The sequence below is a fragment of the Porites lutea genome, chromosome 8 (assembly GCF_958299795.1).
Source record: "Porites lutea chromosome 8, jaPorLute2.1, whole genome shotgun sequence".
Taxonomy (NCBI): domain Eukaryota; kingdom Metazoa; phylum Cnidaria; class Anthozoa; order Scleractinia; family Poritidae; genus Porites; species Porites lutea.
Window position 1 is genome coordinate 34,013,664 of NC_133208.1, and position 25,501 is coordinate 34,039,164.

The window sequence follows — 25,501 nt, forward strand, 5'->3', positions numbered from 1 at the left end:
GTGCTGGTGCTGAACTTCTTCATTGTCAAGAGAAAAAAATTAGTTTAAGCATCTTGGAAAAATAGAGCTAGGAAAAACTGGGGGGTGGGAATGACAGCTTTCAACTTTCAGAGGCCAACTCAAGCGTGCACATATATATATATCACCAGAGAAAAAGTTACATCCATTTTTTTTTCTTTTCTTCTTTAATGTATTATTTTACTGAGATTTACATCCATTTCTTTTTCTTTTCTTTTTTAATGTATTATTTTAATGAGATTTACATGTAAGTAAAGAGAAGGCAAAGAACAAATAACACATAGCCAACCTTCCTCACAAAAGTTGTCTTGCAAGGGTGTAAAATAATCAATTTAACGAGATGATCGTTACATTTACTTATACTTTATCACTGAAGTGCAGAAGTTTTTTATTTGCTGTTGAAGGCCTACACCACACTAGCTCCTGTGAATATGTTTCGTATCTTCCAATTAGATCAGAGAATATCGTTTCATATTGGACCGCTGCCCAAACGATCTTGATTATTGAACAAAAAGTGGCAATGATATAAACACAAATCAACCAGCTGATCGTTCTTCACAAGAGGAGGTATTTAAAAATATTTATATTTCTTTCAACTGAGCCGCCAAACAATGTCCACCTAAAGAGCAAACGGCAACTCGTTTTCTGCCTGGGCGACACCGCTAGCAACACAACACTGATTCTATGTGATCCTTAGCGTTTATACCAGGAACTGAATATTTACACAAAAAATATATAAGTTTCATGTTACAAACGTATCTTCTTGTTTACACTTTATATATAAACCGAAAACCAAAGGTTCTACTTGTATTTAATTGCAAGGCATTAATACTAGAACAGACAATAAATTAGAAAGTTTTTTTAACTTAAAAGTTCTCCTTGTTGTAGAAGAATTTAACACCCTCAGCATCGTTACTGTGCTCATTAGCTTCCTTGTGGAGTTGATGAGAGAGGACAGCTGGTCCACAGAAAAATACCCCGATGTTGGTTCTGCAAATTAACCAGAAACAAGTTAAGTACTGCGTGGATCCTTAAGTGTACGCTGAAGGAACATATCAATAAATCTCAGTCGGTCGGCCGCAACTGGATAGTTATTTACAAATAAGGTCGAAGAGCTGAACTCATTTGATCATATATATATGCGAATTTGCACGTTGTAAGAAATGAAATAACTAAATTATTCTTTATTACTCAGAGGCAACGAGTATCAACTAGTGCAGCATGGCTTATGAAACCCACACCTTGGCACTGTTTTCACTGTTGCCAAGGGCGCGTTCCAGCCTCATGCACGAACGGAATATGCGTGACGAGCCAAAAGAACGCAGTCTTCTTGGGAGGCTACCACACCACCGTCTCTTGAAAGGTGAGGAAAAGAAACCACTAAGTCCGGCTTATTATAACACTAACCTTGGGTGATTCCTGGCGATTTGGCTAAAAATTCCTTTCCATTCAGGCCGCCCAAATTTTGTCTTCTGCTGCAAACCTGTAATGATATCTTCCTCTTCGTCCTCGCGCAGGAAAATGGTGCGTGCCTGTTCAGAGACAGCAAAATGATTTAGAAGCTAAAAAACAAACCTCTAAATAACAATTTTCTGGCTGCAGAAATGTAACGTATACTAGTAAGTTACGCGGAAAACTCCACATAAGTTTAAAACAAACTAAAATACTCTTATATTTTTCCGTGGTGTACTATGTTTACCGCCTCTTCATAGAACAAAATTTTTTTTTTTAGTAAATTACACTGCTCACCATATTTGGACCCCATCCTCGGGTAAGGTAAATGTTGTATTCCAAAAAGTCTGCATTTCCAGTAGCAACCATCTAATAAACAAATAAACAAACAAACATAAAGTTTGAGCGAGTTATAAATGCTGAAGTGTGATTAGTAACTATTCCCATCTTAACACCGGGGTATAAATTAAGTAAATAAATATCAGCAACCATAAGGTGGCACTTTGTATAATAATTCAAGATTTTGCTAATTACTGAAAAAATGAGTTTATTAAAATTTCATGGTTGCAATCGAACTTACCCTGTCTTCTAAGTACTGTAGAAGATCTGTGAACCATTCAAAGGCATTTGTGTCAGGGCAGATCCAAAAAAAGTAGACCTTTTTCACCAATGGATTAACGGTGTTCTGATTATGCTGATGCCTGGAGACAAAGATAAAACGTTAAAGTCCATATTCGTGAATGGAATAAAGGAAAAATAAAGGAATGGAACAAATGCACATAAATACTTCCTGGGTAACAAAAGTATCGCCATTACATTTATGGCATTAAATGAGCACCTTGTAAGTGATGAATGGGTGAAACTGAAGACAACAAAATTTAACTTTAATATAATAGGCGCCATATGTTGTCCCGAAAGTCGCTTGATGGTGGTTTGATGAAACATAAAGCGAATAATAACCATATTTTCTTCTACTTGACATCTTTATTTGTTATTTTAAAATTTTATGACAATTAACTTACCATATAGACTTAAGAACTGATGCGAAAGGTGTCACTCCAATACCCGCTCCGATACACATGACCACAGGGTACTTGAACACGTCCTACATAAAAGTATACATAGAAAAAACATCAAATAAAATAAAACATCTCCTTACAGGATTCACGCCAGAGATGGGTGCGGGTGGGGGTGCACGGGTGGCGGGTTCAGAGGTGGAGGCTTTACGTGGGAAACAAATAAAAAGACTCAGTTGTTATAAGAAATCCGGTGACTTTAGATTGAAACGGCTAACAGGCGCCATAAATATAATGGCAGTTGGATACAAGACAACATTTTGCCTTAAGCTATTCGAAAAGACTCAAGCATGAATGGAACTTACCGAACTTGCCGTTCCAAAAGGGCCATCGACTGCAAGTCTACGAATCATAAAATATAACAAGAGGGGTAAATCATTAAGAAAGTGGAATGTGAGAGAGTATTTAATCTCTTCAGCAAATTGCTTCTCCTAATACTTTTCAAGTTCGTCTGGCGGAACTGCTGATTTCATTAAGTTTTACAGTACGCCGATTTCCTTAACAACGCAATTATTATTATCATTATTGTATGCTATTGCAGATTAGCTGAGCTGAACAGTAATAAAGGACTTAATTCGTCTAATGTGGATAATAGGATACTACCAATATTTATGTTATTTGTATTTATTTGACACATATAACAAGATTATTACAAAAAGACACAAAAAATGTACGAAGAAATGCCGAAAATGCCCAAAGGAAACTATCAAGGTTATGTTAATTAGGCCTCCTCAATTACAATTTTTCAAAGATGGCATAAAAATTACGGCGACGGATACAAAATATTATTAGATGGAAAATTAAAATAACAATCAATATTAAGGAAGTTTACAGATGTTGAATATTAAACAGCTTTTCCCCGAGATTTTTGTTAGAGTATACTAATAATTTTTACAAATTAAGTGATCTTTTAAAGGAACAAGGGGAGGAAGAGTTGATGATGTTGGTGTTTAAGGTATTATAAAATTTAGGTCCTTGATAAAATACCGATAATTGTTTGACTCGAGTTCGACAGAAAGGCAGACGAAATTTACAGGAGTTTCTTGTATTATACGAATGAATTTGATTTTGTAAGGTGAATGAAATGAAATGAAATTTTACAGGTAAAGTATGGTTTTGATAGGTGTACATGAACAAGCCTAGTTGTATTCGGTATATATCATGAAATTTTAAGATATTTAGATTTTGAAAGATTGGATCATGAGTATGTGCATCGAAAGGAGTTTTAGCTATAGTTCCGGTCACTCGTTTCTGTAAAATCTCAAGACGAATAAGGTTAGTTCTGTAAGTTGAGGCCCAAAATAAGTTACAGTAAAAAAAAGTATGGATATACTATAGAAAAATAAAATGTTCGTAAAGGTTTCGTAGATAAATAGAAATTGGATTTAGGAATAATTCCTATGGATTTAGAAACTTTATCGGCGACATTTGAGATTTCACAATTCCAATTTAAATTTTCATCCTTGATTACTCCCAAGAAAACTGTTTCTTTTACCTGATCAAGCAGTCTTTATCCTTGTGAGACAGAAAAACGTTTGTATCATCGGCAAATAATATCAATTGAAATATTGTTGACGCGTTGATACACTGTATCGTTGATGAAGAGCAGAAAAAACAATGGCCCTAGTATAGAACCTTGGGGAACGCCACACATGATATTAGCACGAGACGAACATAACCATCGTATTGGTCGTTTTCACTGTTACGCCATCGAAAACTAAAATCAAAACCGTGAAATGTCTGAAGCCAAGAATTTCAGATAATATAGAATATCGATAAATTAACAACCTGGCCAAGTCTTATGTCTGTGCAGTTTTCCGTAGCTGTGTTGTTCTTCAAAATTGGTAACAGAAATTTATAGGGCTCACTATGAGGGCGCCATATTTGTGCTTCTCCGAGGAGCACAAATAAGATGGAATGATTGACTGTATCGAAAGCTTTCGAGAGACCTAAAAAGACACCAACCTCTGATTCACCACGATCGATAGCAGATGATATTTTTGCATGCAAATCAATGCAAGCGTCGTAGAGTGTTTTTTTCTGAAGCCGAACTGGTTATCACAGAGAATATGTAAATTAGTTAAATAGTCATACAACCGATTATAGATAATTCTCTCTAGAAATTTTGAAAAGCTTGGTAGAATTGAGACATGGAGCAAAAGCAGCAAAAATTCTACTGATGGCTTCTTCATAACCGACCTTGGCATATCAGCAAGACTTCTTGCTTCTTTTCCATCTCCATTAAATTCTTTAGCCAATCCTCCTAACGATACAAAATAAATAAACAGGTCACTTTCAACATCTACAGCTTAGACGTTTAACCTTTAATGTAAACATTGTTAACCCTTACCTGTCCAATCTCCAACTATACGAATATGAACAGAGAAAAAATCGTCCTCAGGCGCCTGACAAAAGAAAAAAATCCCAAAGAAACAATCAATTTAACTGACATGTCAAATCATTTTTGCCGTTCGTGGTTACTTAATTAAGTCCACTTCACATCGTTATTGCTCTGTGTTCAAGAAACGAGAATCTGTCTCATTTGCCATACCAGTTATATGTCGACATTAATGAGTTCTTACGGTCTTCAGAGACTCGATTCTTTAAAGTCCAGGAGCGTAGCGTCCATATACGCACATATGCGATACGTACATGTACAGCTGAAATATAGAGAAGTTAATCATTCTTTATCTCCTGAAAAAGTCTTTTTCATCATTTTATCGGGATGACTGGTACATTTTCCGCACTATATTGGTGTCTTTGTGTTATTATTTCTTTTACTTTTTATTACTCCATAATTCTGATGGCGCCACTGGCCTTTTTTCCGTAAACAATGCACCTTCCAGACTACACAGGAGATGGGTAAAATAAGCAACTGAGCAATTTTTTACTGAAAATGTCCGGCAGAAAACGCTAGAAATGGCATTTCCGAGACCCTAAATTGAAACATTTTCTGAGGGAACATGCCCACAGACCCCCCTACATTAGGCCACCTTCGGTGCTACAACGTTTCTTCCCCGTGTGAGTACACCTTCAAAATCTCACGCTACGCCCCTGAAGTCGCGATACTTTTCCGACCCAGAAAGTTATTTCATGCTTGCAACTGAATTGTCCAAACCTTGGTTTCTTTTGAAATTAACGCAAAAAAATAAAAATCATTGAAAGTAACTGCAAAATAGAACCGGAATTTCAATTTTGAGTTTTTAAAATGTTAACGGGACATTCAGTCCCAGATCGAGAAAGTTTTATTGTCTTTCGGCATAAGTTCAGACCGCCACTATTTCAACTCCTAATTATGCGAAGTGTTTTCCTGAAGTGTAAAGGATGAGTGTATATGCTTAACTAAATACATGTAGGCCCAAAAACGTGCCTTCTACAAAAGTCATGTTCTTGTTGCTGATGATGTGCAACCGTGGCAGTAGTGAAAGCTTACTAGTGTAAAGTCTCTTTAGTCATCAGGCAAGTTACTGTCGACTTACCGATGTAAGGGTGAAAGGATGCCATTCTAGATGAGAAAGCTTTGGACACTTCAAGAATATGTACTAAAACAAAAAACCATAAGACCGTCAACATTATTGTTGCTTCTTTATTGAATGAACAGAATAGAATAAAATAATGAAGAAACTGGTGGAGAATTCTACTCCTCTAACTTATAGACTGGTAATCAATGAAAGTATGAGAAACTGAAAAGATCATACCTGTCCAGCCTCGTGATGAAATCCAGCCTTTTTCATTTGTATTTCAATAACTTTAGAGGGATGATTAACAACCTATACCAGTCACAACAGATACATAACTATGTTAACTTCGTTGTTTATGTCTTCGAGGTTTTCTTTTTCACTCTTGTCTCACGTTCAGTCTCTCTTTTCGATTCATCTCGCCACACTAAATTCCACTTTACCTTACGTCATTTTTTTTAAGTAGCGTGAAATCCATACTACGTCACTTCCATGCATCTGTAAATTCGTGATCTTCCTAAGAAACCTGATGAATACTGGTATTCTTATCTATTTTGGCCATTCCAGCGAAATCATTGTAACTACCGTCTCTTCACTTTGTTTGATCAGTCCTTGCAGTTGTCTTTTGGACAAAAATGTACACTTTTTAGTACTTTTGACTGATCGCGATCCTTTTTGATCCTACATTGAGCAAGACTGATGATCGCACACGGTTTTTTCAGTGCACTGGTCTTGCACCTAAACTTTACATTATTTATTACAGAATATTTTACTTTACGGATGAAAGGAAATTTGTTACAGTAGCGAAACAAAGAGAAAGGAGAAAAGTTAGGCAAGAGTCACAAAACCAGCTGTAAAGCGGTAAAGACACAAATCCTTTTAATACTACAGGCCAGTGGCTGATATCTTACCTTTATTATTTTAACCGCCTGGAATGAGCGATAAAACCTGATAAATCTTTCGATGAGGTACAAGAAAATAGGCCCAACCACCCACTTCCACGTCTGCAAAGTAAAACGAAACATGAATAAGACGAATAAGCGGGCATGCGCAGTGATCAATAACGGAGTAGAGTGAGCGGCAGTGTTGCTGCTGTCTTCTTTTGTTGGAACATTCTGATTAGAAGTTAAAACTTACATTCATTCCAAAGGGGACAAAGTGAGGAGGAGTAGAGCACTGAGGTGTATTTCTCCACTCGGTCACGTTCTTGGAGCACTCTTCTGGGTCATGGTCTTCTACGTTTGACTGAAACCGGACAATACCCCTAAAAAACACAAAATCAGGGACTTGTTGGTTACGCCTTGAATAAGAAGCCATGTGCAAGCATCAGTAACGGATCCAGGGAGGAGACCCTTCCGGGATTGTAAGCCACTCCATCCCCGTTAATGAAGCTATCAGATCATTATCTATTTTGAATAGCTGCGGATCTAAAGAGCTTTGAAACTGATTGCTAGTATAGAACACTCCTGAGCTGGCTCAAGGACATCAACAAATTTGCCTGTAATGAGATTTACTGGAAAACAAGTGAACGGTGAAGAAGGGTGAAAGTTTGGAATTCCCTAATAAAAGAGTCGTGGATTCACCACCGAGAAAAAAGTAAACTACAAAGTTTGGGGATGCTTTTTGCAGATTTTCGGTCCCTTTGTTTGTTTTTGATATGTTTTATATATGAATACTAACAAAAGAACTTGTGCATTCTCTAAGTCAGTATTAAATTACTCAATAACAAGATGGTAAACTCTCCTTTCCATCGTTCCGGTTTTTTGATACCAAAAAAGTCGTTAAATGTTATATCCAGTCTCATTTTATGTTTTAATGAGGGATGGGCGTTGGTATGTAATTTGCAGGATTTCACGAAGCATAGTATAGCTATAAACTCGCCGTTTTTTCTTTTTCTTTTCTTTTTTTTTGTATATTTAAAAGATTCGTTTTGTTAATGTTCACTACTTACTCTATACCATGAAGAATCAGTCCAATATAAAAGATGACAAAAAGGTGATGGCTGTACCAAAAAACCTCAAAATATGACCGCCTAAGGAAAAACAACTGGAGATTAGTACATAGTTTTACTGTTTCAACACCATTCCAAACCATTCTTTCTTACAGGTTATACAAGCCAAGCACAATTGATTTTTAAGATACACTGATTCGCATCGCGATTTCAGTACAGATGCTGGCCTGGATACCTAGCGTTGGAACGAAATGAGGAGCTAACTCAGTATGCTTATTATTTTTGGTTTGGTTACAACACAGCCAACAAAAACAAGAGTAAAACTCATCTCAGTTTCTAACGAGGCTAACAAAGCTGAACCACTGATGAAATAATCAGTATGTACCTTATAAGTTCTGTCGATGAAGAAACCTGAGAACAAATAAAAGAAATAAGGTATTTCATGTTTAATATTTTTATATACACGTATCCAGTTTTCAAGTGTCTAAAACGCATAACTGTAAGTTATGAAAAATTGAGTGTTTTCGGTTCATTGCCGGCTACAAACTAATTGCAAGTGCTCCATATGTTTAGTGAAGAGGTGTATGGATGTGAAATTGAACTATCTCTCTAATGACTGAATCATGGTTGAATTTACAAGTGGTGGTTGCCCCAGTAATCTTCACTGAACGTAAAGGAAAACACAGCAGTAGCACAGGCCGGGGACTAAACATAACTCAGTCGGAAATGGCGGCCGCCTAAAGAGCAAGTGTGTTATGGCTACAACTGAAACAAGGACAATGGACCATGAGATAATTTAATGAAAACAGTGGGACATCGGTTAAAAAACTAGGTTAATGGTATAATAACACTTTTATTGACTTTTTTTCTAAAATTACACAGTGGTTGAATTTGTTAAACATTTTCTCGTGCATTAGGTGATCAACAACAATGAATGCAAAATGAACCCTTAACTTTTTCCAATTAGCCCTTTGCTGAACTAGGTCTTGAATTTTCGCTGTCTCACACCCTTTATAGAACTTGGTGACGTGCTTAAACAGCACTTATCACCGGCTCACTAGGTGGCAAGCTAACCAAGCGTTTATTCTGATCACGGAGCTTTAAATGCGATCGGGCGAATCCTTCCTAGGTTAATTCAAAAGTCCTTTAAGACTTCTAATCCAGTCAATTCGGTCAATTTTCAACTGAATTAGGAAAGCAATGCTCGATCGCATTCAAAACTTTGTGATGGGAATGAATCAATGTTACACATGTAAGTGGTATTCAAGAATGAGAGCAAGCAGAGTTGAAATGAAATGACTTATTTCAGTATTTAAACGCACTGCAGGGCATTCACAAAGGCTGACCAGTTGACCGTACATGGGTACTAAACTATAAAAATTTACATAGACTTTTGTTAAGGATCCTAAGATAAGATAAGATAATTTATTTAAGGTCAGATACACAGGGGGTGGTCTCCCAATCCCCCGAGCCACGGGCTTATGATAAAAGTGTTTGACAATAAACATAACATACTTTTAAAGAACAGATGTCTGCCGTAAATTCGGCCCCTTTTGGCGTCACACAGTGAACGAAACAAGCAAATCTACGTAATACATGCCTGTCATGCCTGGTAAAACAATCTCAATTTGTACTTCTAATCCCCAAGGCAACACTCGTTTGGTAAGGTCTCATGATTAGCACGGTCGCTCAAGGTTACGAAATGTAATTGATGTGTATAAAATAAACATACTAACAGATTTTTAACTCTTCCCTGAGAATTACGGGACACAAACTTTTGTAGGTTCAATGTTACTTTGTTTGAACGTGGCTAGATTAGGTTAACTAAAAGACGACAGTGCAACTTTCTGTTTGCCGGTTCATTAGTTTCCCGGTCTACCCGCTTAGAGATCGAGTGCATTTTCGTGATATTTTCCAGTTGTGCTTGTATGAAAAATCTCATTGACTGATTGGAGAGTGTTAATGGCCCATAACCAGTTTAACGCGACAACTTTATGAACTTCATGAACTTTACAGAGTAATTTTATTTTTATGCCAAGTTAAAAAAAACTACATGTTTCTCGTTCCCGCCCGCTAAATTTTGGGGGGGCCGCCTCTCTTTTTCTATATTTGTTATTGGAAAAGTTGGAACGAACAAAATCCAACATAATCTTCTACAATCCAGCGTAACAGGCGTTACTTTTCATTTAAGGAACCAGTTATTAAATACTTAGTCTTATTGACGTCTAGTTTTTGACGTACCCTACCTAATGAGATGTATCGTAAGACATATCAACAACAAAACAATCGGAGATTATAACAATACCGCTGCACCAGCTTGGGTTTTTTAAAATAATGATTTCCCCAAAGAACAACACTCTTCTCTTTGATAGAGTCATTTAATATCGCGCAAGCCAAAGTAGCACGAAACCAGCTAGAGTGATGAGATGTGGTACGCTGTCTTTTAGCCAATCTGATCTAATAACGGATTTTTTGTGTTTAGCTTGATGTTTTGTTTCCCAATGTGTGTCATGTAAATTATTCGTTCATATCCACGTGAAAGAAGCAGTCAATCTCAAGATAAGCTAAAGAAGTGTATATTAAGTAATAGGATTCTGATAAACTGATTGTACAGTTTTTCGCTTCGCTACTGCAATGTTCACCATGTGTAAGATTTACAAGTGACACGCGGATACGCTCAAAATAAACATGTGAGAGTTTGGGTACTGGGGGAATTATAACGGTTATGTGAGCCAATTAAATATTTAGTTGTAGCCCGTACATGCTTTACTTTAACTGCAGAACATTTTCATACATACCATCAAAATAAGGCAAAGAGTGATCACAGCTCCCGTTACACCAGAAGCTGAAATGTAAATGAAATATTTAATCAATTTACTCGTCCACCAAGAGTCCTTGTCAAGCTAGACCTATCGCTAAGTCAAGATAAAGAGTAATTGTGCAACAACAAGAAAAAATAATCAGTTTTCTGGGGCCGCAAATAAATTCAGATAGACCAGATTTTAAAAAGCGAGTTGACTAGATTTTTTTCTTTGAATAAGCGTCGGCTTATTGCCGCATCTTTTAAGAAGAACAGAACACTCCTCAAAAATATTTGAGTCCCGAGTCGACATGAAAGGGCTAACCATTAATAAAACTCTATTTCCAAAATAATAACTGCCGAAATATATTGAAAGGAAAGTATGAGGAGTTGATCTTCTTTCCCGTTCTTGCAATAAAACGCTGAAAAAAAGCGCCCTTCTCCGACCACTCCCAACGAAAAAAATATAACAGACGCCACAAAACCACTGAGTTCATTCTCTTGTAACAATACAAAAACTTGTTTAGAGACATAAAAATTATAATGTGCGTCTCGTATTTGAGGAAAAAAAGAACTTGTAGGCAAGGTTAAACAACGGAAGCAGTGTCCTTTGCCTCTACTTTGTAATTAATGTCAAAACAACTAAATAAAAGAACCCTACCAAGTTTCCACAGCACCACAACTGGAACCTAAAGAAAATTCAGTAAAAACTTTTTAAATTCAAACGACAGTAAGTATGAGTACCACAAAAAAGAACAAACAAACAAGCAATGAGGTACGTCAGGCGGACTACAGCGATCACCAGTACACTGAGTGAGTAAGAATAAGAACGTCTTACTTACCGCGTTTGGCTCTCTTATGGGGTTAAGATAAGTATCGTTAACACTATCTTCAAACATGTTCAACCTCTGGACAAGAAGATCATCGCTCTCGTATGATGAAATGAAAAACTCCACGTTGAAAACATGAGCTACTATATGGATAGCTGTGGACAAGAATTAATGATGTTTCATGATCAGCCCGGGAACTGACAATGCCAGCACGCAGCTTCTATAAACCAGCTAACTATATTAACTTAACTCTCTACTCAATCAGTAAATCACCTGGCAAATGAACGGGTTAGTTTCCAAGAAAAATCTGCTGTTGCATCGGTAGAGCAGTAAAATTTCAAAAACAAAAAATAAAAAAATGTTTCAACTAAGTTGATTAAGTTGGTTGGCCACCGTAGGGGGTTGGATGAAACAAAATTTTGGAACTATCATTCTCAAACTCATTAATAATTCATAAAGAAAATTCAAAGGAAATTAATGTTTAATGAGTGTTTGGATATCAGATGAAAAACTGCTCATTTTTGCATCCTTAATTTCTCCTTCAAAAATGATTTTGTTTGAGAAGAAATATCAAACATTCGACACAGTGTTTCATCACCAGATGAAAAACCTCGAAGTTCGCCAAAAATACTCCGCTGCGCGTCGTATTTTCAACTCTCTTCTCGGTGTTTCATCTGGTGATGAAACACTGCGTCTCATGTTTGATATATTACATCAATGTTGGCTTTGTAGTGTCGTACAAACCTGTTTGAAGACATATCATATATGCAATATACTTGTGGAAAGTGACGTGCTTGTCCAGTAAACGCAAAACACTGTGCCCACACTACAATCAACGTAACAAACAGAAAAAACTTTTTTTAGTTAAATATACATAACTTGATACTAATTGTTCTTCTAGCAATTTCACTCTCTGCCATCTACATATTATTGAAACGTAAATGTTTCATTGACGGCTGAACAACTTTCAGTTTCCTTTAATCTTGGCAAATCTGCAACCTCCAGCTGGACAAGTTCTCAACAATAAAATCTGAATCATACTGGAACTAAATTTTGGCGACCAGGCGATTCTTCCTTCGTTTTTAACAAAATAGAGTTATGGGGAGCGAAGCATTGTTAAGGCTAGTCCACGATGGACTATAATATCCGGAGCTAAAGCCGACTGTATATTGGTTCAACTATCGAGCACTAAGAAACATGCTTCCGAGAAAGGAATCTGAATTCAATAAAGGATGATTACTCGCTTTTTGAATCCGTATAGATTCGGTAACAATGAAGTCCTCTATAAAAAAAAAATTGTTTTCTCATCTTGCAGAGTTTTGATATCATTTACGATCAAACAAAGTTTATGTTATCACTGATATCACTGCTCAGTATCACTCACCCCCAGGCCTCTAATAGATGAGAGAAGATTTCTACACATGGTCAAAAGAATCAGCATGCAGTTGAAATTTAGCACAGCGGCAGACGCACGAGCCCAAGCCAAACCATCCTGTTAGAATAAAGTAAAAGGAAAACCACTACATTTCAATCGGTGCTCGCTACAGAATGTATTGGTAGTGGTATCTCTGTCGATTCTTCCGTTTAAATAACAGAATTTGTGAAACAACACAAAAGAAGGGTAAGCGCTACTCTGGAATGTTAAGATCAGAGGCGGAAGTCTTAAGAAAGACATTCAGATCCTGTTGTTCCAAAAACAAACCACGGGGTTCCCAGATCTGATTCGAATCTAGATTTTTCCATAAGTGAACACTGCATGATGTCTATTAGATGGTGAATACAAAAAGCACTTACCTTGACAATAACTCGAAGGTAAAAGTTTTTTTTCGAGGTATTAAGGTCTATGAAACTGCTTACAAATAAGTATGTGTTGATTGTCATCCATGCCAGCTACAAAATCAAATGCAAAAATACGCTGTCATAAGAACACTAAGACTAAATAGGGACGTGATTCTGAGTGAGAAACCTAATCACTCGCCTTCGGCTCGTGATTTAAAAGCATTTCTCGTGTTCTCCCAACATCCCGCGTGGGTTATCACTCCGGTAAACCCATGTGGTCTATTGCTTGAATAAAATAACTTTGAGTAAAAGGGAGTCGTGTTTCAGATTTCTATGAGTTTACCGCCATAATAAACCATAGGTTTTTAACCAATCAGAACGCGCGTACTACCTTTAGTTATTTTATCAAATAGCGTAACCCATCATTTATTATCAAATTGTATTTAGAATGTAGGAAAGCGTTTTTCCTGCTCTTAAAAAACAAACACCCATGACAGGTTAAGTTGAGATACACCGGAACCTCCTCTTTGGGACACCTCTGCCTCAGGGGACACTTACATTGACGGGACACAAAATTTGGTGCGCAAAAACAAATGTTCACATAATCATTGTATCTGTTGCCTCAATTGAAAGGACACCAGTATTCAGGCGGGGAAAGGGACTCTATTTCTAGGTCCAGAATTCAGAGGAGTCTCCTCAGCTCAAAAACTGTCTGACTACAAAAAGCATTGTTACGCTCAAGTGTGCACTCGTCACAATGACGACAGCTTTCACAACATAACGGTAAACTATCTCACTTCAATGGACCCCTCCAAAAAATACCATAACATACCATAATGCTCTTTGTTTGTCACCCCAAATTTTGCATAAGCATTGTTTTCAGTTTCTCTTGGGGCCAAATGCTTATGCAATATTTTGGAGTGACAAACAAAGAGCATTACGGTATGTTATGGCATTTCTGGAGTGGTCAATTGATATACTGCACTTGTGGGAATACAATACAAAATATCGCAGAGATATGTATATGATTTTAATACATTATGTAGCTGCTTGAAATAACAACTGCAGCAGATTCCAAGGCTGAATAAAAAATTTACATATATTATTTGTTGGTGAATTATTAACAAACCCCAGCCAACCTCCACTCAGGGGCATCTGTGCCTTGGTCCCCATGATGTCCCCTGAACAGATCGTGAATAGCGTCGCAGACAAGTAACAATAGTATAACAAGTCCTTTGTAGTTTCTTCATATATGGGCAGTGAATAAAAGCGAAAAGCGTATTTAAAAAACGCATAACAGTTCCTTCATTCCCTGCCAAGCTGCGTCTGGGAAAGGAATGCTTTTATGGTTCACACTGTGGTGTCTTAACATGTCTTAAGCTAAGAGAGTAGTTTTAAATGAAGGCCACATTGAAAGCGGACTTACGTTCGTTATAATTTAAATCCGAAACTACTAGAGGAACGAAAGATTATAATGATATTGATCGCTCTAGGGTTTTACGCAATAATTCAGCACATATTCAATGTTTACTCTCCAGTTTAATCATCAAAAAGAGCAGTAAAATACGTGGTCAAACTCTGCATGAAATAAAAGACGAAAAACAAAGAGGGCGTTCGACCTATTGCCTCCTGCAGTATCAGATTATGCCTTCATATGCCATTCTGTGACAAAGAGATTTTAAATCATTACTCCGTGCAATAAGATAGCTACCTACAAAAATAAAATTAAGGATTTTAAAATTGAGTTTAATAGCCAAAATGAATTGTAAATTGTCCTTCGAGTCAGGAAATTGCTAATCTAGTTGGCAACCGAGGTACGCCGGCTGGTACGCACGCTGAATAGTGTTGAATCAGAGTGCCCCATACTTACTGCAACGATGTATCTTCCAAGTTCATTTAGCGCAAATTTTGTCATTATCCACAGATCTTCGATCAGTGACTGCTCCTTATGTCGTCTGTGTCGTGTGTGAGACTAGCTGCTGTAAACCGTCGGGGACTGTGCAATCTGTCATTAAAAAATAATTTAAAAATATGATACTGAAAAAACATTACAGGTCACGTGTGTGGCTATATGTTGACCGTCACGCCTAATGCTTATTGTCTGGCTCGTTGTCAAAAAAAGCACGGAAGCTGGAAGCCCTCTTTGAAGGGTAGGTACGATTTCCTGTACTCTGACCAGGAGGATTTATCTCAAAATTTGCTTTGGCAAAGTGTCAAAAGTGGTTAAAAATGACTCATGAATGCACTAGAGTATACAAGATAATGCCTCATAACAAAGCAAAAATTATTATTATCTGAGGCCATAGCCAATAGCATACAGCGGTTACAATCAATATCCACTAAAAGTGTGCATTCCAGGGCCAGAAAGAGATCAGATAGCAATTCTGTTTAAATTCGGGCAATCAGCCCTACCTTTTATGTTGTTATCACCGCAAGTGGTGAGGTGACAGGTATGGGAGAACGATTTTACTCATTTACGGAACTTATGTAATCTTTCTACACCGAATAACGCACAATATCACGTCCTAACAACTCACATTAAACAAAACAACAACTCATGTGGAATGAAAAGCACAATCAAATCAGTCAAATGAATCACACGGTGATTGGTTCAATTTCAAGGCGAAATGGGCTCCTGGCCGCGTTATATGAGGAGCAATACACTGATTAAACTTGGAGTGTGGAAAGCCGATTGATTTGCTTGTCAGAAGGCGCCTTCATTTATCAGGCCTAAATTTATTTGCATTCTATTGACCCATGACGTAAGGTCTGCAATTCTCTGACACTGAAAACAATTAGAAACAATTTAAACGACAAACGCTTCATTTGTTTTGGGAACTTCAGTGAACTTACGACCCCGTTCCTGCTAAGCAGCCTAAGCAGTTTGCATAAGAAGAAAGGTTTCATACGCAAATAGTCTCTAAACCTACAATAGGCCCTATTCATTTCGTCGAATTAACAAATTAAGTAAGTAAGTAAGTAAGTCTATAAGTATTCGACTTCCACTGTTGACCTGGTATGTGACGTTATAAACGAAGGTGTAAGCTGATAAGACCTGAATCACGTTTTGTGAACTTTATTTAGAAAGTCAACATAAAAACGGTCGTCACTTGGTCACAATGTGGAGGTAGAATAGCGGGTCTCGCCTGGCTGTCGGAAGCCGTATTCACCGAGGATCAAGCGTATTGTGCTTTTTTCTACGTCATCAATTAGGTGTTTCTGTTTAGCTTCCCAACAGGGGCACCCAAATTTTCGGAACACTTGTTAAATTTCTTTTTTGCTTGCCTCTCCTTGGATTTTGGAACATCTAAAAAATAGTATAATTGCCCATTTTTATCGGATTTTTACCCTAACAAGATCACCTAGAATTTGCGGGAGCCCTTTATTTGGCTGAAATTTTCGAAAAGGTAAGTTTTCATCCCTATGATTTTCGGATCACTAGACTTTCAGTTAGGAATTCCGAACAGATGAAAAATTTTTAGGGGATCAAAATATGCCTATATCTACCGCTAAAATACTAAAATACTGATCTTTAAGTGGTTTTGAACTATATTCTCGTTGGGTGCCCCTGTTCCAACGGATAAAATTATTAATATTATTCGCGTCGTCAGGTGAGAACAGGCTGTCATAGTTATGTGAACTTGTGTGTTGCTCTTTAGTACTTTAACAACTTGCAAAATAAGACATCACGTCTTTACCACATTCGACATAAGTATAGGAAATGAAAAATGTAAAAATAAAAATGTTCTAGAAGTTTAAAATCCTCGCTCTTTTTACTGTTTTTTGGAATAAAAGACCATTTCAGTTTTCTTTGTCCGAAATGACTTCTTCGTCGTGAGCTTTAATCCCAGAATAATCGGGGGTTTCAGAGAACAATCCCTAATTACCACTACTGAAATATACTAATTGCTTTTTACCGTTATCGCCTCCATCATTTCTGCCATTTTCAGTTGATTACACGAATTCAAACCGGGTTTTATAGTAACAGTTCAGTGAAAACGACACTTTCACTGAATTCAGATGGAATCAAAGTGAAGTATATACATGATTCGTCTAAACATTATTATCTTGGCATACAAATAAGTTTAGACGATTCAACTCTGTTGCAAAAACAATCGACAAACAGTGTAAGACACAAGTGCTGAGGTAGTACCTTAACTCTTCCGGCAGTAGAGTTTCAGAACTCGGTCAAGATGATTGGCTTCTCCTTCTTAGTCTGCCCGCTTTAATTAAAACTTATTTCATCTGATCTCAGCACTCCAATGTTGCTACGCTGTATTGAAGACACAGTTCTTTGCTGGCTAAACATGCATGTTGCGTGTGGCATGGAATGAGACAATCACAACGTCATTATCTCTTTTAATTGTCATTCTAATTTACAAGTCAGAATGAATTGCAATATCTGACTTTGATTACTGACGCACTAATTATTTCCCCTGATTGCACTTCATAAGGGGTTGTTTGTTGTTTGTTGTTTGTTTTCTTTTTCTTTTTTCACTTTTCTTTCAAAGGAAATGATTTCAAATCTAACAATTGTAAACAGCAATAGTAATCGATCAGAGGAAAAATACAGTTCTCTTTTTGGAATAGGCAAAAGAGCAATCGTGCATAGCTTTAAAGTTCACTGATGAATTAAACACAATAATTTGAGCCTTGGCGTATCTGTCGTACAATATAGATATACTGTATAACATATTCATGATATGTGGCACGTTTCTGAACAATTCTGAACACCGAGGCCAGTAATGTGTTAGAATAACTCGAACTAGAGGAAGACATCACGTCTTTTTACACATTCAAGGCACCAAAAATCTAGAAACCGTTAAAACTGTAAACAAAAACAAAAAAAAAACTGAAAGTCTTGAGATATATTTTGTTCTTCGAGCCTTTTCACGTTTCGAACTAACTTGGGATCGATCAGGCCCAATTTTAGCACCTTCCATACAGGTCTCTCTTATGTGGTCTCTTTTCGTTTCGCCTTTCCCGCCAGAATTTTATTTATGAAGCGAAGAAAATAGAGCCTGATCTCAGGTTAGTTTCTGACCGCTTAACTATACAGGTTGGCCGTTCATTGCAGTTTTGACCAACCTAAGAAGTAGCTTTAAGGAAAAAGATGGTGTTATTGAGAAGTATCCCGGCACCACTTGACAAAATGACCTTGATTTTTACCTTTTAGTCTGCTAAAACAAATGAAATGAAAGACCATCGAAGGCCTCAGACAGTGTATCTGGTGTGGTAGTATACGTATGGTACATCTTAGAATGACCTTTTAGTAGCGGTGTACACGATGAAAATAACTCGTTAACACACCCCAAAACGTGAAAACGTGACCACAAGCGTCCAATATAGTTCTCAGTAATTAAAGTAAAATAATGATTTCCCGGCATCTGTTGTTAAATATCAGAACTGTTGTTAAATATCAGAAATGGAGCAAGCTTTGCTAACATTTTTGTTTCCTTGTTTGACTGTACATCTGAAACTGCAAGCTCTTCCTGCCGCCAGAGAGCTCCGGTGAGCTTGCTCGCAGGATACTCTGACGTGAGCATGCCTCTTTCGCAATGACTGTTACTATAAATAGAAGTATAGAAAACGCCGCGGAAACTCTTCGGGGGTCATGCAACTCTACGTCATCAGACTCACTTGTTTCCACTCCCACGTCTCTTTATCAGTGCAGCGATTTTCATTCCGATGTAAAAAATACTCAAACCACAGATTTAATTAGTTTAGCGAACAGACCACTTTCACAGGTGAAAAAAGATTGCTATAAAGTACTATTTCATTGCTTTTTTTTCTGGGCAACTGCTTAAACCATCGAACGATGCTTATTCTAGCTGCGGCCGTTTAGTTTTAGGCGGAAAGGCGACGAGCGGGGCGACGAGTCCACGTTTTTTTTTGGCGGAGTGTATCGGCAGTGAAGCGGACACTTCTTTTTCGTGCTCTCTACCGTTTGATTTGCTCTATTCAATTCAATGACTTCAATCAATCTTCTAAAAGGATGACAGTGCTATCACATTGTAAGTATGAATTGACACAGCATTATTTGACAATGTTTAATGCAATTTAGATCTATTGTAATACAGATTGTAATGTGTGATTGTAAAATTACTAAGAAATGATTTTAGGAGGCTGAGTGTGATATGAATAATTTATACCGACCGAGGAGAGTGTTATTACGTACTCTTGCCATTATTTTTAGTCAGGAAGTCGACTATTTTTGTCTTCGCGTAGACGTGAGCTCTTTCACCATTTTTTGAGCTCTGCACTGATGACGAAACAGCTACGCTGTCGCGCTTATCTCGCTTATGATGAGCGAAGGTTCGTCTGTTAATGCAAATGTGCAAAAAAAGAGCGAAGGCCTGTCCGTTAATGCAAACGTCCAAAAAAAGAAGAAAATAGATGAAAAATATATTTACAGAACAAGCTAAACATAAAATACTTAAAATAGAAATGAAACACGCAAAAACTATTCACAGAAAATACAGCTACAGTCAAATGCGGGTGACAATAACATTGTTGTAAATTTCTGAAACTTTTATCTTACCATGTAAATTATTCCACTGTTTGGCGGCTTGATATGCAAAAGATGTTCTTGACCTAGGAAGCAATGCTTCAGATGCTTTGGCACACAACGAAAAGTGCCCACTCAATGCCAGAATCGATTTTCAGTCAGAGTTTTTGATATGCGCTGTCTTAAGCAGTCCCGGAACTGAGGGAGTCGATTGAGAAAGATTAAGAAAAGTCGCTAAGAGGGAATGCATTTGTTAAAGTCTAGTTTTGCATATAAGCGCCTTTACTTAATTCGGCCATGAAGAGAGGAGAGGCATAAACGATAAAAGCTTTATACAGTTTGATCACAATTGCCAGGGGTAATGAATTTACGAATGCGACGTATGATTGAAACTTTTACGCTCACTTTCCGATGTATTTTTTCTTAATTCTTTGTTATGCTTTTGAAAAGTAAGGGAGTCGATCGTCGATAGTTACTTCGAGAAGCTGAATATGGTTGACATTGTCTAGATGATTACTTGTTACGGCGCTGGCAAAGTTGCTCTGTTGAAGATGACAAATTGAGAATTAGCGATAATTGACGGCTTAAAAGTTCCAGTCTGACTAGTTACCATCAATCTTGACATACTGCTTTCGTCCCTTTAAATGAGATTGTACAATTTCTATTACGTTTCAGAGACACCGTACGCCACCAGCGGCTTTGCAAGGAGTGAGATTGTGGTTGATATTTAAATGTCAAAGCGGGCTTTGGAGAGGCCAGTCGATTGTAATCTGAGCTGTAGTCAGCTGTGCAATGTGTTCTTTAGAGTGTGCTCCTGTTCTGATTTCTACACATCTTTTTAGAAGGAGTGCCTAAAGGTCCTTTCAAGAAACCAGATAGATTGTCAAAAGAAAACTTGTGTGGTAAAGCTTGTTTCCAAGTGCCCTTTCTAAAGCCACATCGGACATCCCGGCCCCTACTTTCACAAGCCCTCCTAAAACGCGAAGTTGAATTAGTCCCGGCAGGGCTCTGTTATAAGCAGCAGTTTCCAGTATTTCTCAAAAGTCCCTTTGGGAAGGAGACAACAAAGTATGTATGAAATCTATGAAAGTATAGTAATCATGGTCTCCCTCGAGCTGCCTCGAAAACATTAGTGAAACTGAGAATAAGCAGTCACAAACTTAGAATTGAGACAGGTAGGTACAACAATATACCACGTGACGAAAGGTTATGCAGTCTCAGAATTGAAGAAGAAACTCACTTTTTATTAGATTGTCCAAAATACATCTTCGATGAGAGAGATGTTCTTCTCTAAACTAGAACCTAAAATGCCGTTTCTACGACTACAATCACATGATACTTTATTATCACATCTAAAGAATTCTACTGACTATTTTATTAACTTTCAATTAATTTCATTTATATCATCTTGCTTTGAATTGAGAGACAAACTTGTCTCCGAAATGATTAATCCTACCGATGGTTGAAAATAGGTAATGATTATTATATTTAAAGTTATTTTATAAATTTAAAAAGGAATCAATAATTAAATTCAAGTAGCTTTGCAATACTGTAATGCTTTGTTATAGTCATGCAAATAAAGCTTATTGTTGTTGTTGTTGCCTCGATTTTCGTTGCTACTTGCGGAGGGGGACATGGGGGTTTACGGTATTGCGGTATTGGGCTTTTTTTCATGCGGTATTTCGGTAATCTTTATTTTAACGCGCGGTATTGCGGTATCATCTCGCTCTGCGGTATGCGGTTTTTCATCATTTCGGCTGACTGTATTCGGTGAAATAAGATTGTTCACGGTATTACGGTACCGTGTATTTGCGCTTTCCTTTCGATACAATACGTAAAACAAAACACAGTTAGAAGTCTTGAGACATAACGGTAAATGATTACACCATTTATGGGTCATTTTGTGACAGTTATTAAATGGTCGATAATATACAATGTGATTGTTGTTGCATCCAATGATAATGAGTCGTCTCAAGTTACCTTACCAGGCTTTTCGATCTGTGTACCTGTGCCGGTAATTCGAGGTCTTACACGTTTTCTCACAATGGCTGAGGTCGCTGAGGTTGAAGACGGCGTGGTCATCATTGACTGTGTGGCAATTTTTTATCAAGACACGAAGAAGGCGAACATTATCGCAACAAGAATAAGTTTAGATGTCGGGTTTCCAGAATTGAAAAACGCCTTGTAAAGTTGAAAGAGAAAATTTGGTAAGTTTGACTCTTACCGTGGCGGCGTGTGAGACAGTCGAGATAGTTCAGTCGAGATAGTTGACCCCTGAGAGACTGACATGCTAGACTAGACTCACTTATCAAAACTCGCACTAGACGTGCGTGGAAAAGGGTTTTGGTTGGTTTGTTTTTCGCGCTTTCAGGAGTTATTTTTATTGGAGTTAATAAGCTGTTGGGTCGACCTGCCTAAAGGTTGAACGAATGTAGTTTACTTTTCAGTGAAAATTTGCGAACTACCAAAATATTAAAAAAATAACATGGACATCTGGTGCATAAATGCCTGAGATAATTTAAAACGCGCTAGATGGAAGCAACCATAAGTATGCGGAACCGATTATAAATGTGGTTAAAACATGCGGTATCGGTATTTAGACGATTTTCGACGCGGTATTTCGGTATTTGCCAAAGGGTTAGACTTTGTATTTGCCATTCTTTTTTACGGTATTGCGGTATTAGGTACCCCCCAATGTCCCCCTCCTTGCGGGAAACAAATATTGTTGTTGTTGACTTTTCAACTGACAAAAGTAACAGGCATTGACTGCAACGGTGTTGCCGGACAATTCGGTGTTAGGGGATGTATTTGCTCTTTTTCTGCTTCCCTACGATGGGGAAAGTAAAAAAAATTAATTACACCTGGTGACATTAGTGATACAGACGTGGCCCTACTGTTTTTACGGCACCGAAGCCAGATCTAGAGGATCCTCTTTTCGGAATTTTGTCAACGTGCTTTTTCTAGGTCTACTTGTCATCTATAAACTTAGTCAATAACCCGGTATTTTCAACATGTTTGTTTTTTTCCGCCACTGTTGGATTTTGATTTGCTGGCGTCATCGAGTGAAACCGGTCACGTGTTGGACTCTCCAGAGACTGAACAAACCCTGTCAATCAAAATGTGGTTTGGCAAAGGAACCGTAAATCAAGTTTTCACAGTCGGTCAGTGAAATGGAATGGCCTAACTCCCTTCGACACACCTATGCTAGAGCAGGATATCCTTTCAGAAATCAGTTTTGTCAACTTGCTTTCTCCAGGTCAATTTTTCATCTATAAAACCAGCAAATAATTTGACATTTTATACTTAATAAATTATATATTTCTTCCTTAATTTTGATTTCACTCCAAAAGGTCAATGAACAACAATGACGGAACGCGTAGCTAACGTGATTGAACCAGTATCAGCATGCAGATGAAGTACATAATCATGATGTCGCCATAAAAAAGAACGTTTCCAACCTGTGTACAGGAAGGAATATTAGAAAACGGTCAAGCAGCCAATCTCTACTGAAATGTTTTTTAAAACCTCCGGAAAGTTCTTCCCCGTCATTCGCAGGGGCGGATCTAGGGGGAGGGTGCAGGGGGTGCGCACCCCTCCCTGAGATGACCTGCGGTTTTCTAATACAACTGGTATTCTGCAAAAAAAAAAGAACTATGTGGTTTATTGGTGTTGAAGTAGAGCAAGAGACGAGTGCACCCCCTCCTAAAAAAAATCCTGGATCCGCCCCTGATTCGAAAGGCCTTTAAAATTTGTCTTTCCCAGGCTAATAAAACAATACCTACTGCAATATTTCAAATAATTATATTCCTAAGTATTCTTTCTTCTTGCCGTAGTTGTACTGAAAAAGCAATTCGAAAATTGGCTACTTATATTTGTCCTTTAGAAGAAAGTGCTTTAGTAGTGAATTTGTGTGTGCGTCCTTTGTTTATTTTTTTCTCAGCTCTATGGACAGTTCTATAAAACGTATTAATGTTGTTATATATCGTTGGTATAGCTAATAGCATTTTTTGGAGTAATATTTGGCATAAATACCACAAGCGATATTTCGAACTGGTAAGATTTCCGTATAACCCCATACAGCATTATGCATACAGCAGTCTCAAACTATTTCACACAACAAGTTTATAAGAAAAGAGTCCTAACATGCATGCATAAGAAATGTATGGGGTTATACGGAAATCTTACCTTCGAACTTGTTATACGTAATTTCACGAGCCGTTTGGCGAGTGAAATTTGAGACAATCTTGAAATATCACAAGTGGTATTCATGCCAAATATCACGTAGAAATCATGCTTTTATTTGTTTATACTACTACCGGCAAAAGGTATTTCAGATTAAGCTGAAATACCACTGGTCTAAGCCAATCAAACTGCAGAAATTTCTCATGTAGTAGTATAATTACTGAAATGATTTCCATTTACATGGAAAGATTCCAACACGTACTGACTCGTTAAATATGAACGTCAATCAAAGGCACAATATCTGCTGCTAACTTCAAATAAATGCACGGTATATTGTCTAATCAGTTGCTCTGCATTTCCTTAAGAAGGCTCAACAATGGGAGGTGCCTCGCTTGTTAACTAATCAGATGCTAAATTTGCACCTATATTTTTACTATGGACACTCCTTTCGGCTAGAGAACACAGTAGTAAGGCTAAAAAAAGGGTTGTGCTCCATTTCAGGTGTTACGTACAGAAAGAAAATAGACCATAGGCCCGGGGTTTCCGTCCTCTTCTTTTTTGGAATAGAATGTCATGGCTTCTTTTACGTCCTCTTCTAATTGATGTGTTGGGACCGGTGAGGCAGGACCAACGGCTTCACGTCACCGCCAAATTATTTTAGGGTCTATTTTAATACACGGAAGTGGGGGACCCCAGGATCGGGAAGGTGAGGTAACCTGTTTAGGTGGGGTAACCCGCCTGTCCATATAATCTCTCGTTTTAATTTGATCACGTTTACATGATAGGTGGGGTGACCCGCCAAGACGGGTAGCCCGGCCTTCCAGACAGAGTAACTCTCTCAGCTGGGGTCAAATTTTGCCATGTACCGGTAAACGTTTCCATGTGGAGTAACCCGCCTAGCCGGGGTCGTATTCGTGATACATCAAATTCGCTCAAATTCACTTTGGCGGTGGCTTTTCATCATTGAAGGTGACAATAGAAAGCCACATCACTGAAGGTTGCAGCAAGAGCAGCAAGTGAGTGTAGAAGAGAATTAATCGCCAAAACACGTGGTTTGCCAGCATTTTTCTTGTTTACTTGCTTAGCGACCATTCAATAATCTTGAGAAAGTGACACCAGGACGGCAGGGTTGTAGGATTGCATGTAAACGATGGTTATTTTTTTACTCCACCTAAGCGGGTTACCTCATCTACCTGGGGTCCCCCACCTCCATGTACATGCTGCTGTGTAAACAGGCCCTTAGAAGCAGGCAGATTGTGAACAACTAGAAGGTTGTAGCATACCCGTGTGTAAAGCCGTCACATTTGCTCATTAGAATTTTTTGTTTCTAATATGCTTAAAAAATAAAAAATTCAAACGGGCAGATGTGACTGATATGCGCGTATGTTGCAAAAGAGAAAAGTAAAAGCAATATAACAGTGCGAACAAAGACATGGACACGAACACA

The 25,501-nt window shown here is 37.8% G+C and overlaps 1 protein-coding gene across 2 annotated transcripts; it reads right to left on the bottom strand.

Moving 5' to 3' along the window:
- Positions 1–217: 217 nt before the first annotated feature.
- On the bottom strand, positions 218–17,660 carry LOC140946003 (NADPH oxidase 2-like). 2 transcript variants are annotated; one of them, XM_073395065.1, is made up of 22 exons: positions 17,518–17,659; positions 15,235–15,369; positions 13,380–13,475; positions 12,970–13,077; positions 12,330–12,411; positions 11,598–11,740; positions 11,417–11,444; positions 10,754–10,800; positions 8,341–8,366; positions 7,956–8,036; positions 7,142–7,268; positions 6,916–7,008; positions 6,245–6,316; positions 6,026–6,088; positions 4,897–4,951; positions 4,746–4,809; positions 2,852–2,888; positions 2,493–2,575; positions 2,051–2,171; positions 1,768–1,839; positions 1,426–1,550; positions 218–1,008 (listed from the first exon to the last, which is right to left on the bottom strand). In XM_073395065.1, the coding sequence occupies exons 2-22, from the start codon at positions 15,277–15,279 to the stop codon at positions 885–887; spliced, it is 1,692 nt and encodes a 563-aa protein (XP_073251166.1). In that variant the 5' UTR covers positions 15,280–15,369; positions 17,518–17,659; the 3' UTR covers positions 218–884. The 2 variants fall into 2 exon arrangements, with proteins under 2 accessions (XP_073251166.1, XP_073251167.1); XM_073395066.1 differs by lacking the exon at positions 6,026–6,088 and having other exon boundaries at positions 17,518–17,660.
- Positions 17,661–25,501: the final 7,841 nt, after the last annotated feature.